Raw genomic sequence first — 16,300 nt, 5'->3', positions numbered from 1 at the left:
TCTGCTCTGTGCAGTTGCAGTGTGTGTGTGGGCTTGCTGACACAATGGACCAGTTCAGACAACACGCTAAGCCATGGTTAGGCTGCTAGCCCTTTTGCAGCAAGTGGTTAGTGAGCGCGTTTAAACCATGGTTAAGTAGCCACCATGGTTAGGAGTGGTTCACATGATATGTTAAGTCATGGCTCACATGACACGTTAAGCCATAATGTTTAGCTGAAAATGCTTAACCACCCTGGTTTAGCATGTTGTCTGAACAGGGCCGTTAAGTTGCACTGTGGTTTTATCAGGTTTTGTTTTCCCCTTTCATTGTTCATCAGAACATTTACACTTCTCCAAACTTTCATAATGAACCCAAACATATGACCATGTTACTATTGGGAGACAGTAGTATGCACTCCATCCCTGTGTTGATGGAGAAGTTGTAGCTATTGTTCATCTGGATGTGGTTCCTGTGTCCCAACAGATCAGGGTTCCTGATTGCACAAAGGATAGTAACGGTGTAACCACAATCTCTCTGTAGATCTTCCCTGTCAACACAGGGAGGTAGGAGTGAAGTGCATGTCCTCATCTTGTTTAAGCACTTTAAAATGTTAACGTACAACAGATTGACCTGGTTCACATATCACAGCACCAGTTCCTATATTGTTTAACCCAGGACTTGCTGAGGATGACAGAAGCATGCGGCTCCCCATGTACTGGTCGTTTTTACTTTTCATGACATGCAGACCTGGAATTCTGGATCAGTATGGTCTAAACAACTGAGTGTTAACCCAACAATTGTCCATAGTTTGTTGTTGGGTTAACTCTGGGTTGTTTAACCCTTAAACAACTCAGAGTTTCTGGGTTCACGCATCATGAAACAACCCAGGAATGGGGTAAAAGCAGAAACAACTTTGCTCATCCACACAATGCCTGAGTTAAGCAACCTAGGAATTAGTGCTGTGATGTGTGAAGCAGGTCATTGCCAGTTTCCTTGCCACTTAATAGGATGATGCAGATGCCCATGAAAGTGCTGCTCACCTGAGATAGCTTGGTTATCTGTGGGAGCATGGTATACCTCTTGTGCCTTAGAGCTTTTCTACATGAGGCTATAATTACTGTATCTACTTTCAGTTTTCTTGCAGAATTGATATCTGAATTCTAAACAAAGAGCTTTTCCTTTCCTGTTTTTCCACTACATAACTTCTAGGTGGCACTTTGCTATAGTTGAATAATGCAGTTACACAAATAGGAAAATACTTTTTCATTTGCTTTCAGTAATACCCCATTTCCCATGTTCTAAATACACACACAAACCAATAGGAAAGTGCTCTCAAAATCAGAAGCAAAACTGGAGGACCAAGACATTGCCTAAAGAACCCATAAAGAACAGTGAGTGCACAATAAATGCCTCATATAGAAAAACCTTTAGAGAGGGTGAACTTTCTCAATCCAAATTCCACCTTCCACATAACAGTCGTGGTTCTTATGGGCTTAATTCTAATTATTCCCTGCTACTGTCCAAACTGTTTGGACATTGTGGGCAAATGGAAAATGTAATGCATTTCTGAGAATTGGGCTTACCTGGCCCATACTGAGAATGTAACATGGCCAATGTAAGTAAGACAGGGGTGCACTACCTTCCCCCCTCCTGTCAAATACCCCCTGCCGATTCCCCACCACTTGCACTCTCTACATGGTTCCCTAGAGACCTTCAAACAGATCATTCTTTTTTTGCTGGTGCTGCTAACAGCAAGGAAAGAGCAATCAAAATCAGGATCATGTGGGTGTATGTTTATGTGTGTGTATGCATATGGGTGTTTGTATTTGAAGGAATGTGCGTAGGCATATATGTATGTGTGTGTGCGCGCACGCATGCATATATGTGTACACACAAGCATGGCCCCCAAGCTGCAAGTCAGCATTGTAAGCGGCTGTCGAGGCCGAAAAGGATATGCCCCCTTGTATTAAGGCAAAGAAAAAGTGAGAGAGAACGAAAGAGCACAAGTGAAGAACAGCTGAGGCAGAAATGTTACATGCAAACAAGGTTTAGGGTTTATTTGCGATACTAACATATCACTGAGAAATAGCATATATAATTCTGCTAGAACTCTTTAATCCTGAAATCAATTGACACTGCTGGCCAGATCTAGTTTGTAATGATCTTTGGAGCTTACAATTTGAGCTCTGTCCATATTCCATTTGAAATAAGAATTTAAAAGTTCAGAAAAGTACTGCATCTCCAGGGCCAACATGATGCAATCATTTTAGGTGGCAGTCTCAACAGAAGGCATCATTTCCCTCCATCTCAGTGAGACATTAAACATGTGTGAAGGGGGAAGGGCATCATTCTGACTTTCTTTGTCTTGCCCCTCCCTCCCATTTCAAGTTCAGAAGTATCCGTAGCCAACATGGTGCATCTTCTTTTACAAGCTTTGTACACCAGGATGTCATTTTGCTTCCATTTTTACAACTAAAGAACTGTAGTCTTGTGGTGAATGGAACATCCTGCCTAGCAAAGAAGGGGTAGGTAGCATGCAGCACAATGTCTACATCCACCCCAGAGGTCTTCTCCAGTTACTGCCCTAGTTGGTTCATATTTTGAATTTCTTGAAAGAGTCTTGATAGAAAGGGACTCCGGGGCAAACAAAGTTGCTTCTTCATTCATACCCAATACACCATCAAACACTGGAGAGAGGGAGGGGGAGCGAAGAGGAGGGGGAGTGTCAGAGTTTCCTCCATCATTCTGAATGTCATCAGACAGGGGGGAAATTGTGCTTCCATACCGGCACTTCACCCTCCCACCCCCGCTTCTGTCCCACAATACTACCTCTTTCTTCATACAGGGAAGAAAGAGGAAGTAAACAGTGACCAGGTGGCCCATTCTGTGGGCATTTTTTACCACGCTGTTTTTCCTGCACGCAGCAGGAAATGGGGGCACACTAAGTTTCAAAAAACACCCCCCCAAAACCAGATTTACTGGGATCTTATTTTGTCGCTGAAAGAAGACCAGAAGGAGCAGGAGACAATCAGGAAGCAGACAGTGTTGTCAAAAGGACCCGCAAAAAAACGTGAGCAATAAAACACTCATCTGATGATGCTCCTTCAATCTTCCTCCCATGCCAATATAAAACGTATTGCAAATAGGCCTCCCGCGTCCCCATTTTTCAGCCCTTCCAGCCCCCCTTGGCTGAAAATAAATACACAAATAAGGCCAGGCATGTATCGGAATGTCAGCTCTTCTTTTAAGGTTTCCTCGAGCATATATAGTTGTGTCCTTTGCCCTTCCTACAGTCCTTCCGTTGCCATTTTCCCCGTTGCTGTACTAAAATACAGTTCCTTCCTTTCTTTGAAAGACGAGGTGGTCCTTTTCTCCAGTTTGTGAAAGCAACTCGTTCTCCATTGTTCCATTCTAACTGGCCCGGATTTCTTTGATCATTCAAGCCTATAATGAATTAAAATGGACAAGTTGGCAGACACAGAACAAGTGACAAAGCTTTCCAACCCACCTCTCTCAAACATTCTTATCTTCAGCTCTTTAACAGGTACTTATTTCCCTTAGCAATAGTTATCTTAGGGTCTACACTTCTTTATAACAGTATTGACAACTGTTGGGGCCCATGACACATTCCATATACCATTTTCAAACCACTTTCAAAGTGTTATAGCCTGCTTGGAGTAGATCTGGCCTTAGATGGACATATATACTTGCAATTCAAAGAAGAACTTTTAGCTTGAGGGGAGATTCATTTTGAAACACCCTGCTCAATGCAGGAATCCACCTTAAAGCATACCTGAAAGATGGCTGTCCTGCTGCCTCTTGAAGGCCCACCCTAGATGCCTTCAAGAGGCAGCTGGACAGCCATCTTTCAGGTATGCTTTAAGGTATACCTGCAATGAGCTTTAAGGTATACCTGCAATGAGCAGGGGGTTGGACTCGATGGCCTTATAGGCCCCTTCCAACTCTACTATGCTATGATTCTATGAAAGCATAAACTCTGTTGGCATTTAGACTAGGAAAATGCTTCAAGAGTGGATTTAGTACCTGCAACAGGGAACTGCAGCAACTGGCTACAGCCATTGACCCTTGGCCAGTGCCTTGCTACCATCTGGTTAAAGGCTGCTTCTCGCAAGATCCAGTATGAAGCAGAGCCATGAGCTCTTAGGGCAGAAGGGAAAAGCTCCAGAAGAATGGGGCTGGCTGGGAGAAAGGCCAAACCAACAAAGAGCTCCAAGGACAGAGCTGATGGGTTTGGGAGCTCCATGCCAGAAACCTGCGATACCAGGAATTTGTCTTCCATGAAAGACGGGCTAAGAGGTTTTAAGTGTGAAAATGATAATAATAATAATAATAATAGTATTTCAAAATTACCATCTTAAAGAACATGGGGAAAATACTTCAACACAAGTATGACATTCTGCTTCGTACATACCTATCCAAAAAGGCCTCCTTCCGCTGAAGTTCCACAGCCATCGCATGTGTGATTTGGAAGCCACGCTTACTAAACTGCCATGGTACCTAGGCTCAAGAAATTTTTTTAGAGTCAGAAGTAACATCTCTCCTCTGAATCAAGGTGTACACTTAATTATAATATGAAAACCTTGTGATATGAACAGTAGATGCCAGAACTGGGAGTCACTTAGAGAGCAATCCTGTGGTCTCTGGAGGGTGTCCTAGGGAGCTGGGGATTTTTTGGATCCCCCTTCCAAAACTGAAGACACTGTGACAATTTTGGGAGGGGGACTCCAAAATCTGATCCCTATCCACCCCCCACACTGTGGAAAACCCCACAGTGCCTGCAAAAGCAGCCTCAAAGGGCCTCATAGAGGTCTGAAAGGGGGTGTTTCGGTGGGTGAGGAAAGAGAAGCCAGGTTACAAAGACTCCTATGGCCTCTTCAGGCCCAGGCCCACCCCTGCCCTGTCTAGAGGGTAAAAATCACCTCCATCGCTCCTTTGCCTTTGCTGGCAGCAGCCTGGCAGGGCAATGGATACTTGGAAACTTCTAAGATCGAAGGCTTCCATCTAACGAGGGTGCAACCCATAGGATTACACCCTAAAACATCTACGTTTCTGAGCCCAATTCAAGGTGCTGGTTTTAACTTATAAAGCCTTACACAGCTTGGGACCGCAATACCTGGAGGCACACCTCTCCCGACATGAACCTACCTGTACACTATGCTCAACATCCGAGGGAAACTCAGAGGATGGCAACAAGGGAAAGGGCCTTTTCAGTGGTGCCCCCCCCAATTATGGAATGATCTCCCCGATGAGGCTTGCTTACTTATAAGTAAGTATCTCTGCATGCTTACTTATAGAAGCAGATACACAAACACACAGCAAGCTATGACACACAGTATGTCTGATATTTCTTAACTACTATAATGGCTTCAATCCAGTATTGACCCAAGATCTGAAGCAGTAAAATATCTATAAAATCCCAGCCTTTAAAATAGATGCAACTTTGGCTCTCACTGTTATATCTGTAAAACACTGTAGTGGATGAAACAGTAGCTGAGTGAAGGGAATATGCAAATATAGAGCTTCTCACCGTTTCCTGCAAGCCTGGGCAGCTGTGGTCCATTTGGCTTTTGGATCAGTGATCAGGACATAGCAGCTTCTATCATGATGGCTCCATCCAGGAGGACAGGTTTTCATATTAGCATCCTGGAATTAAATATGTCCACTTCAGAATTATTTGCGAAACTATTTCCACCTTCTGAAAACGATTAGCTCAATTCAGAATTGGCCTTGGGAAATGGAACTATTTCCCAAAATGTAGAAAACCGTGTGGTTATTTTCTTGATCTAAAATGTTGACCCCATTGCATTCCCAATGGTATCAGGACATCAACAGGAGCACAAAGATAGGTTCAGTTCTGACATCCCTACCTTCATGTCCCATGAGCCCCTGGTGTCCTGCCCCACTGCCCACTTTCCTTCCCCTGACAGTAGCAAGATCTCACTGAATGCCTCTCAAAGGCCTCCATTCTTCCCTTCCTGCTATCTTTTGTATTTTTGTTTTTTATTGTTTATAAAGCATGTTCCAACAATAACAAGTACATCAATCCCTCCCACCCTCCCAAGCCCACACACTAACAAGTAATTATAACAATAGGTCAAATACAGTCGCACACTTACATTATCAGTATACCTGTAGATAACACAATTAGAATACTGTTTCTATTGTTAATTGTTGTTAACTTCCTTTCAACTCTTCTCTTTAAAAATGTTATACCGAAAAGATCTGCTGACCCAGTTGCAGATCATGACCCAAGAGCTGACAACTGATGTTATAGATCTGGGTTGACAACTTGGACCATAGTCAGCCCTTAACCTGATTTTCCTAAGGAGCTCAATAGTTAGTACCAGAGCAGCATAGTGAGACAGATGGACAAGGGTGGCCCAAGGTATTTCTCTTTTTTCCTTTTCTTTTTTGCTTGAGGTAAAGGACAAGATGGCACCCACACCCATGTACACTGATGGTGCTATATAAACAAAATAGTAATAATAATGTTCTACATATAAAACTGGATCAGACTAGCAGTTACAACGGCCACTACAGATGGTACAGCATCCTCCTGAGGGCAGCAGGCCCGCTTAGGAGACACAGGGTAGGCCTAGTGGCCCACATAATTCTGTCCTCCAACACCTCAACTCTACTCCCTGCCCCCAGCAACTGCTGCCTAAGGTGGATCCCTCACTTTGCCTAGTGATAGGTCTGGCACTGCAGATGGGCAACTCAGGCATGAGCAAATAGCTGGCTGGGGAATGCTGGGACTTGTAGGATTTTTTTCCTGTCTAAATATGCATAGGATTGCACCTTAAATCAGTTTATATATATATACAGTTTACTTAACCGTCGCTTCTCTGCCCCCATTTTTTTCCTTCATGACTCTCTTTCCGGAGAGGAAAAAAGAAGTAAACAAAGACCACATGGCCCATTCAGGGGCCATTTTTATCACGCTGCTTTTCCTGCACAGCAGAAGATTGTGGCAAATTCCATGTTTTTTTTAAAAAGGCAGATTAGAAAGGGTCTATTTTGTGATGGAAAAATGAGCAGAAGGAGTGGGAGGCGGACATCAACGTCTAAAGGATGCGCGAACATCCGTAAGTGGGCAGTAGCAAGTGTGGGATAAAATGCTTGTCTGATGACACCGTCTGTCTGCTTCTACAACCCAGCTATATGTTGGCTAAAGGATGGCTTGATTAAGACAAATGTAAAATTAGTGTTTTCTTTCTGCAATTTTCCCCAATGCAAGAATTTAAAAAAACAAATACCAAGAAGACCAGATTGCTACCTTGTTTGTGTGATTCCATAAGTTCCAAGAAATACCATCACACTGAAACATCTGCTGGGTGTGCCCTTCAAAATGCAAGAGACCCTTCAAATCCGGTGTACATCTATTTGGAAAGGAAGGGCTCTGAACCTGGAAAACGAAGGAATGTTTGCAGTGAGAGACAAAGTAGAGACAACATCTATAAACCTCTTTTACTTTTTATCGTAAGATGATCAATTAGTTCTCATATGAATATCGTACAACGTTGAAAGTGCCTTAAGTAGTTGGCCCAGTTTGCCAGCATGCTAGTTCACACGGCTCAATTGTTCCCGCTCGGCTCCTCCTGCAGTAGAAGCAGCCAAACAGAACAGAGACACTCCATCCCTGTATTGTTTAGCATGATGTCTGAACCTGGGACTTCGGCTTTTTTTGTCCTGCAACAAACCAGGGTTGGAACCCAGGGTTAAACCCTGGAGGCAAGTGGGAGCAATCGAGCCGTGCAAACCAGGACACCATCTTAATTGGTTTATAAAACATTTCCAAAATATAGCCCATACGATACCATAAACAAGGAATAAAAGATTTTTTTACCTGAATGCTGGAGTCTGCTTGCAGACCTTCTGTTTTCTTGGGAGAAAGCACGTTTTTCCTTGGTTGTCTTTGGTTAACTACTGTGACAGTTGCCACCTTCTTTTTGCCAGGCAATGGATTGTCATCTTCCACTCTTAGCACAGCCATCCCATGGTACTTGATGATAAATAACAACAACAAAAATTAAACAGAGAGAAAGGATAGCCCTCATCTGATAACTCCAAGGGTATTTTAGTCACATAATTCTTTTTAAAAAGAGTTTTGAAACAAAAGCTATCCTTAAGGCTCAAAATATATGTGATGGCAGCTGACCCATGTTGGGCTGCTTCTAATCATATATAAAGTGGGATCCAGCTTTAAGGGAAAATGGGGAGTTGCTAAACCCTTCCCCATCCTAAGCTTCCCTCTCTGTAGTCTATCTCCCAACTGGATGGACTTCTGATATTGACCTGGTTCACGTGATCACTGCAGCCCACCATGGCTTATTAACCACAGTGAGTAGCAGCACCCACAGGTGCCACATATCCAAGCACCCACCATGGGTTCTTGTTACATGTGAACCCAGCAAGGGTGGGTCATTGAGGTGGTTGACGAGCCACCCAGAACCCATGGGCTGTTTTAGAGTTGCGAGTGGCTTGTTAACCACTACAACAACCCACCCCCTCTAGGTTCACATGTAATGACAAGCTATGGCATGCCCCCAAATATTAAAAATGGCCACCACTGCTGCAACAACAACAAAAACCACAGGGAAATTCACCCATGGTGGCTACTGGTTACATGCAAACCAAGCCATTGTAATTTGGTTGGGAGGAAAATATCTAGGAGTGGGTGGATGGGGAGAGAGAAGTGGGCAGAGACAGCATATCCACATTCATCTTGCCTTTTGCCCTTAAAACCAGCCCTGCACTTTTGGTGTGCTGCCATCATGCCTAATGTGAACATAAAAGTAAAGGGGGCTGAGATATAGTATGCATTTTTAAAAAGTTTAAAGAAAGCCAAGCTTGCTAATCAGCTTGTATATGTAGTAAAGATATGACACAATAAGTATCAAACAACAGAAATGTGTAAGTAGCTGCTTGGTAATGTTCTTACTTTAAAAAACACACCAGTGCCATTTCTAAATGCCGAAGAAGGACGGACCTGAAAGGAAAAGGAGAAATGTTCACAGCATGTCTCAGTAAGAAAAGCAGAAGATGATAAGGAATTTTAGTAATGTGGTGCCACTGGAGTTTACAACCTGGGTGCCATTATCTCTTTTAGTTTATCCACCTATTTAATGGAAGCTGATATTACCTAGGAGAGCAGGTGGGATAATCAGCCTGTCCACAGACCAAATGAGATTCTTGATGGTTCAACTGGTTTTATCGTAGATTAATGGAGTCATAGAGCTGGGAGGGGGCGCTAGATCCTATGATCCCACACCCAGATGCAACACAAGACTAACCTCCCAGCAGTTCCTGACAGATCACTCTCTGCAAACTATACTAAAATGTGCCACAAGTTGGGTGTAGGTGCACTCTAGTTACTGACATGGTTGCCACCTTGTTTGTGCAATGGATTGTCATTGTTCCTCTTAGCACAGCCATCCCATAATGCTTGATGATAAATAACAACAAAAAGAAAAACAAACAAATGGAGAGAATGGATAGTCCCTCATCAGATAACTCCAAAGAACAAACAGATCCAGATAGCTCAAGTAACTGAATCCTGGGGAATAGTCTTAGGACAGGAACCCCCAATCTTTTCAGGTTGGTGGACACATTTGGCATTTTGAGTGTGTTGTGCTCTCTCAAAGAGTGCCATCAGATGGGGAGTAGGGCAATTGCGTTTTCTTACCATCACTCCATCCCCGCTTTTGTCCCATGATACTTCCTCTTTCTTCACACAGGGGAAGAAAGAGGAAGTAAACAATGACCACGTGAGCAGTGGGCATTTTTATTGTGCCACCTTTCCTGCACACAGCAGGAAATGGCGGCACATTTCGTTTAAAAAAATAAATCAGATTTACAGGTCTGTTTTGTGTTGGAAAGAAGGGTAGAAGGAGTGGGAGACACATAGGAGGCAGACGGTGTTGTCAAAAGGACCCGTAAACTTTCGTACGTGGGTAGTAACGAGCATGCAATAAAATGTTCATCTGAAGATGCTCAAAATGGCTGCCATGGGGGCGGGGACTTGCCCATTCATAAAATGGCTGCAGCGGTCAACATGGCCAGTCACAAAACATTCATTTCATCAGTAGAGGGGTGAAACAAGGCTACATTTTATGCCCTTTCTATTTAATCTGTATATCAATGATCTTATTCCTGGAACATCTTCTCCTTCCTTTTTTTCTCCCTCAATTCACAATCAGAAGATATCAATATTGCTTTATTGACCTGGTACTTTTGTCTCTGAATAAAATTGCCCTTAAAAGGATGCTAGCTAAATTTGGACAGGCTTGCAAAGAAGAACAGCTGATAGTCAACTATCCCAAAATTAAGATTATAGTATTTGGGAAGAGGGTCCCAAAGTTTAATTGGGCACTCAGTGGGCATGCTTTGGAACAGGCTCACACGTTCATCTCTCAGAAGGCAAACAGGTGAGACTAAAAGAAAAGTAATTTGCCCAAGAACCTAAAGACAAGACAGAGGCAGGATCTGAGCTCCAAAATACAAGACCACTCCTTTGAATCCAAATAAAGATGGCACTGGATGGCAGCATTTCACTTTGCAGTATGCAAGTGCTTCTGTTTGACTAGTAGCAGGACAAAAGCAATGTGTATACCAAGAGCAACATTAACCCTATCATAAAGCCTCCAATGCTCTTAACTATTGTCTGCCTCCACCCTGATCAGTGCTCATTGACAATCCCCCCTTATTAAACAGGGCGAGAATTTCATACATATACACAACAACTTTGGAACATTTCCTCTCTTTCTACTGTTCAAGAGTCAATCCTTACTGTCTGGCCATTTCCTATGGCCCTTAGCCTGCTCCTTGCAAGATTCACTGAGTTGAATTCCGGTAGCTTGGCCTGGCTCTGCACTACCATCTCTTTGGAAGAGGGCAGTGGGATTCCTTCCAAGTGAGCAGTGCCATGCCTGGAAGACGAAGAGGAGCCTGGAAGCAATGTTCCTTTCATCCATAAGTTGTGAATGTTTTGGCTTGAGGAATGGAATGAGCTGCATTGACCTGAAAAGCAAACAAGATGGCAGATGGTCAGTCCTTTTTAGATAAAAACAGATAGCTGGTCACATTGATGTGGGCGATGAAACAGCTTGCCGTTAGAAGTAGGATGATTTTTCATCTGTCATTGATTTGTTCTTTTTCTTTTCTTTTCTTTTCTTTTCACTAGTGCTTGTTTCTCTACTTAGTCTGCCCACGGAAAAGCAGTTTTAGAAGTTTATTGAAAGTGTGAGACACAGGAAGTATCACTTTCAAATTAAAAAAAGGAAGAATCCACTTCCTAAAATTCTAACAGACAATGAGCTAGTTCATACATCTATGGGTCAGAATCTTTGTGCTGTGATGGACTGATGGCTATGTACTCTTCTCCCTCTCTGTTTGTCAGATATTGTCTGAGGGAAGCACTACACTTTAAGGGTGGAAGATCATAAAACATTTATTTATTTACATTTGTATCTGCCCTTCCTCCAGGAAGTTCAGGGCTCCCCCCCCCCCGCCCATTTTATCCTCACAACAGCCCTATGAGAAAAGGTAGGCTGAGTGCATGTGAAGAGTCCCAAGGTCATCCAAAGAGCATTGTGGCCTGAGTTGGGATTCGAATCTGTGTCTCCCCTGTCCTTGCCCAACACTCTAACCACTACAACACACCGGTTCTCCAAACCGAGTTTATGTGTAATTGGGCCTACACGTTTCACGAATATTTATAGGCTGCCTTCTAGCTCTCAGCAGTGCATGAAGAAAATGAAAACAATTTAAGCAATAACAAAGCTTAAAAACAGAACAATAAAACCCCCAAAAGAGTAAAAACAGCTACCAACCCCTTATTTTAAAAAAACATCAAATGCTGAGAGGAACAAAAATACCCCAAAACTGAGAAATGAGGGGGCATTTACATGTGAAACACCTGATGGGAAAGAGTGTGGAATGCTTCCCACTTCACAGATAACGATCTTCAGATTCATGGACAAAATTCATGGACAAATATCAGTACTAGGGCTGTGCTCCGCTTCGCATCGGAGCGTAAAGGTAAGTAGGGGCTTGCCTGGTGCTGCCGCAGTCCATGCGGCGACAGTGGCAGCGCTAGGTAAGGGGGCAGAGGGAGGGGGGATTACCTGCCTCTGTCATGGTCCGGCAGTGGCTTCAACTGAGGCTGAGGCTCAAACCAGAAGACCGGGCCACAACTGCGGCCTGCCCTTCCGCTTTGAGTCCTCATCCTCAGGTGAAGCCGCTGCCGGAACGCGATGGACGCAGATAAGGGGGGAGGAGGGAGGGGGCCTTACCTGGCGCTGGTGCCGCCACCGCAGTCCGTGCAGCGATGGCAGCAGAGCCAGGTAAGGGGACATGGTCTTACCTGAGTCCATCACATTCCGGCAGTGGCTTCAACTAAGCCCGAGGACTCAAACCGCAAGACCAGGCCGCAGCTGTGGCCTGGTCTTCCTGTTTGAGTCCTCAGGCTCAGTTGAAGCAGCCACCGGACTGCGACGGATGCAGGTAAGGGGGGAGGAGGGAGGGGGCGTTACCTGGCAGCGGTGGTGGTGCTGCAGAGCTCTGATTCGGAGCCGGATCTCCGCAGTGGAGTGGAGCGGCCCGCAGGCAGATCGACACAGAGCGGGGGTCCGTGCACAGCCCTAATCAGTACGCCAGAGTTACTGAACTTCAGCTAATGCCTTCAATCTGACTAGAGTTGTGGGTAGGAATTCACGTTCCCATCTCCACTGTAAGACAGATGGGACAGAAATCCCTATCCATACACCAGCCTGGTTTGCACATAATGTTAACCCGTGATATGGGATGTTGAATTCTGGGATGTGTGAACATGGCTGCACTAACCAACCATGGTTTGTTAACCAGGAACAATTCTGAAAGAGAACTCATGGGTTGTTGTTGGGTTGTGAACTCTGGGTTGTTTCAACCTGGCTATACAGGCAGCAAAACAGAGAAGTTCAACACACACACACCACCAGCTCTTCATGCTAGTACTACAGTGCTGCAAAGGCATTTGGGGTACAGGGAAGGTGTGGGTGAAGGAGGAGGGAAACAAATAACCCCGAGATTGAGAAAACAAACTGCAGTTTCTTTGATAGTCTGTTCAACAAACCCTGGGTTGGGTAGCAAACCGCGGGTTAGCTTTATGTGTGAAACTGGCCACTGCAGTGCAAAAGATAATCACAGTGGGCATCTTGTGTCCTGAAGGCCATCATGATGCGTATGTACATTTAGATCCAATCTTACAGTATGGGTGCTAACTACGCAAAGAAACTGTTCACAGTGCCTGATTTTTATGCATGGATCTCCCTTGCTAGATTAGACTACAAGTGTGTTTTCAAAGAAACAATTTTTTGTTTGAGCTCCCAGCACCTTTAAAACAATAATGAATTGACCACTTATTGCAAGGTATATTTTTCAAAACACAAACGCCAACACTTACCTTTGTTTTTATTATCATCCGGGCATTTTTGAAAGATCTGATAGTAATTAGGGATTTTTGCCCTGAAATCTCCACCCAAGAAGTGAAAAAGTTGCCATGTGGTCAAGGGGGGGGGGAAGGGGGGAAGCATTACTACCCCCCACACACACAAAAGAGCTTTTTAAAAAAGCAGTGCTGCAAACTAAAAATCAGACTCGTCCATTGGGTGGTAGTGGCAGTGTTGTTTGCTTATGCTCTTGTTGATTTCTTCATGTTATGTTTCCTAAACTGAAGAAGAATATAGGATGCCAGAAGAAAAAGAAAGTATTTTTTAAAAAAAAAGAAAGAAAAGGAAAAGAAACGAAGCATTTTGATCCAATGGTAAGCGGCGACGTTTGTGTTTTGAAAAATAAGTCGCTTCTCAGCCGAGATTGCTCCAAATTTGATTAAGAAGATCAAAAGAGAATACCTCCTTTTGAGTCCAAAATTTTCACTACAGCTTTTGTCCTGGTGCCAAGAATGGCATTCACAGGGGAGATCAGAACCACTTCAAAGACCTCGTCGTCTTCCTCTAATCCGTCATAGGTAATTGCTATATTCCACATCTTGGTTGACATTCCTACCAGAAGTAAACATTTTAATTACACTTTAATTGCTTTTTCAATCAACCTAGGTGTCGAAGAAATATATTAATTAACATGTCTACAGCGACAACAGACTGGCTTGTATATACTATTGTGCTCCTGCCCACTGATTGGACTCCTGTGGTTTTCCCAAATAACACTAACTAGAGACCAAATTTGTTCCTGAGCAATGAGGATTCCATTCACACAATAACAAAGACCTGTGTGTGTGTGTGTGTTTGCTTGTGTGTGTGTGGAATAATTGCATGCAGTTCAAGGGGAAAGGGTTGGATCTACATGTAATTTTTTTTAAGAAATAAAGGAGATCTTTATCTCGAAATCTTAATTGCAGAGAATCCACTGTTGTTGGAAATATTGTCATTATCAATTATCCATGACAACTCTGTTTTCAAGGTCCAGACGTGGCTGTCAAGTACCTTGATGCAAAGCCAGTGTCTCAGTTGCAAATATCATATCATCTGTTAGCATCTGATTGATGACAAGCAATGGTAACTGCTGTACACACCCATGCCTGAAAAGGACTCTTGATGAACACTGAGAGAAGGAGAAGAGTTCCCACTAATATCAAGGCACATTTGGAAGTGTCTATTTGGCTAACAGCTTCCAGAGAGCTTGAGAGAAGCAAACATTTCTTGGAGGATGCACACCGTAATTACCATGATGTTTCACCCAATACAAACATTTCAAAACTAGTTTGGAGGTTCTCGCCTGGCCAAAAGATCAGAAGAATTTCAAAGTAAGCAAGAAGGGCTTTGGAAAGAGTATCAGAACTTCTCAGGAGGGATGACAGGAGAGGGTGGGCAACCTGAAGAGCATAGATAGGACAGCCTCAATTTGGTGTCCTGCTGATTTTTTGGACTTCAGCTCCCATCAGCCCCATCGAGCAGAGCCAATGGTTAGGAATACTGGGATTTGTACTCCAACAACACATCTAGAGGGTATCAGTTTGGGGAAGGATGGCATAGGAAATCTTTCCCCTCCCTCTGGGACCAGAATGTCTGCTTCACGGGGCCTTTGGGTAGCCCTAGTTGCTGCTTAATGCCTCTTCTGCATACCTGGGCTCAGCAAGGCTGCCATAGCTGATATGAGTGCTCAACACATGGATTGCCCCTACCACATGGCAAGGCCTCATGCCAGTGCCAGCACGCCAGAAAGGTGCTAAGTTGGCACAGACTTTCCATGTCAAAGAGCAGATTTCTGTGGTGCATCACTTATCTATGTTATAGCAGCCAGATGGACCTACTGCAAGACAGAAGTGTTTTTCGGCAGCTTTGTGGCCACTTCTGTGGGCAAGAACAGATAAGGAATGGGGGTGTATTTTCCACATTAAATATGATTTTTAATGCAATTTTTTTAGCCTATTGTCTAGGGTGACATGAGCCTTTTAAATGAGCCTAACCTGTAGCTACAGTCTATGAGCAGTATCCAACGAAGCCTCTGCTGGTTGAGTTGTGCTTGTGGGGCTCATCACTTGTGCAATGGGGCTTTTGTATTTCAAGAAATAACCCTGGAAATGCTAGTTTCCAGATCAGGACAGATAAACGGAGCTCCCTTCTGTGAGCTCCGCTGACTTACCCCATTCCAGAAAGGAGTGTTTCAGCTCATTTTGGCTCATTTTTAGAACCATAAAAGCTCCAGTGCACAAGCGATTGGACCCTGAAGGTGCACAGGCAGAACAGGATACTACTACATATATTTATATACTTCTATATGTATCCCATTCTTCAACCCCAAAGGATTTCTAGAGCAGCTAACAATCCAAAACAGTCAATTCAAACAACTAATCTTTAATATTAAAACAAGAGAGGTAGATCTTAAGACCACATAAAATCCAGCGCCATTAAAAACAATAGCATAAGCACATATCAATATCAACTTAAGAGTCTAGACCAATAAAAAGGATGTTACCCAGCACTGAAAAGATAGCAAATGTCAGTGAGCCTCTCTTTGATGGGCATTCCAGAGATTGGGAGCCACCACTGAAAAAGCCCTATCTCAGGTCATTACCCACTTCACTTCAGATGTCAGAAGTGTTGGATAATGGGAACAACTACTCATGCTTCTAGACACTAGGCAGCGATAGAGAATGTCCTGTAATCTGATCAATTCCTTTTTCCTTCTCCACTCTTCCACTTCCTTCTTCCTCTTTCTCCTTCTTGCCTCTGCAATAAGCACCATGCACTCAATCACAAGAGGAAGCCAGTAGCCATATCTCATGCCTTCATTGACTTACTT

At 43.7% G+C, this 16,300-nt stretch overlaps 1 protein-coding gene across 1 annotated transcript in view; it reads right to left on the bottom strand.

Moving 5' to 3' along the window:
- Positions 1-1,972: 1,972 nt before the first annotated feature.
- FREM1 (FRAS1 related extracellular matrix 1) overlaps positions 1,973-16,300 on the bottom strand; it is an 80,727-nt gene continuing 66,399 nt past the window's right edge. The window contains exons 29-36 of the mRNA XM_063129244.1: positions 13,891-14,040; positions 10,791-11,020; positions 8,943-8,990; positions 7,848-8,003; positions 7,278-7,406; positions 5,529-5,644; positions 4,413-4,498; positions 1,973-3,424 (exon numbers count right to left, since the gene is read on the bottom strand). Of these exons, the coding sequence (XP_062985314.1) occupies positions 3,225-3,424; positions 4,413-4,498; positions 5,529-5,644; positions 7,278-7,406; positions 7,848-8,003; positions 8,943-8,990; positions 10,791-11,020; positions 13,891-14,040 (1,115 nt within the window). The 3' untranslated portion in view covers positions 1,973-3,224. The remainder of the gene's footprint in view (positions 3,425-4,412; positions 4,499-5,528; positions 5,645-7,277; positions 7,407-7,847; positions 8,004-8,942; positions 8,991-10,790; positions 11,021-13,890; positions 14,041-16,300) is intronic.

The sequence above is a fragment of the Elgaria multicarinata genome, chromosome 6 (assembly GCF_023053635.1).
Source record: "Elgaria multicarinata webbii isolate HBS135686 ecotype San Diego chromosome 6, rElgMul1.1.pri, whole genome shotgun sequence".
Classification (NCBI taxonomy): Eukaryota; Metazoa; Chordata; class Lepidosauria; order Squamata; family Anguidae; genus Elgaria; species Elgaria multicarinata.
This window is presented reverse-complemented; position numbering and strand designations above follow the sequence as displayed.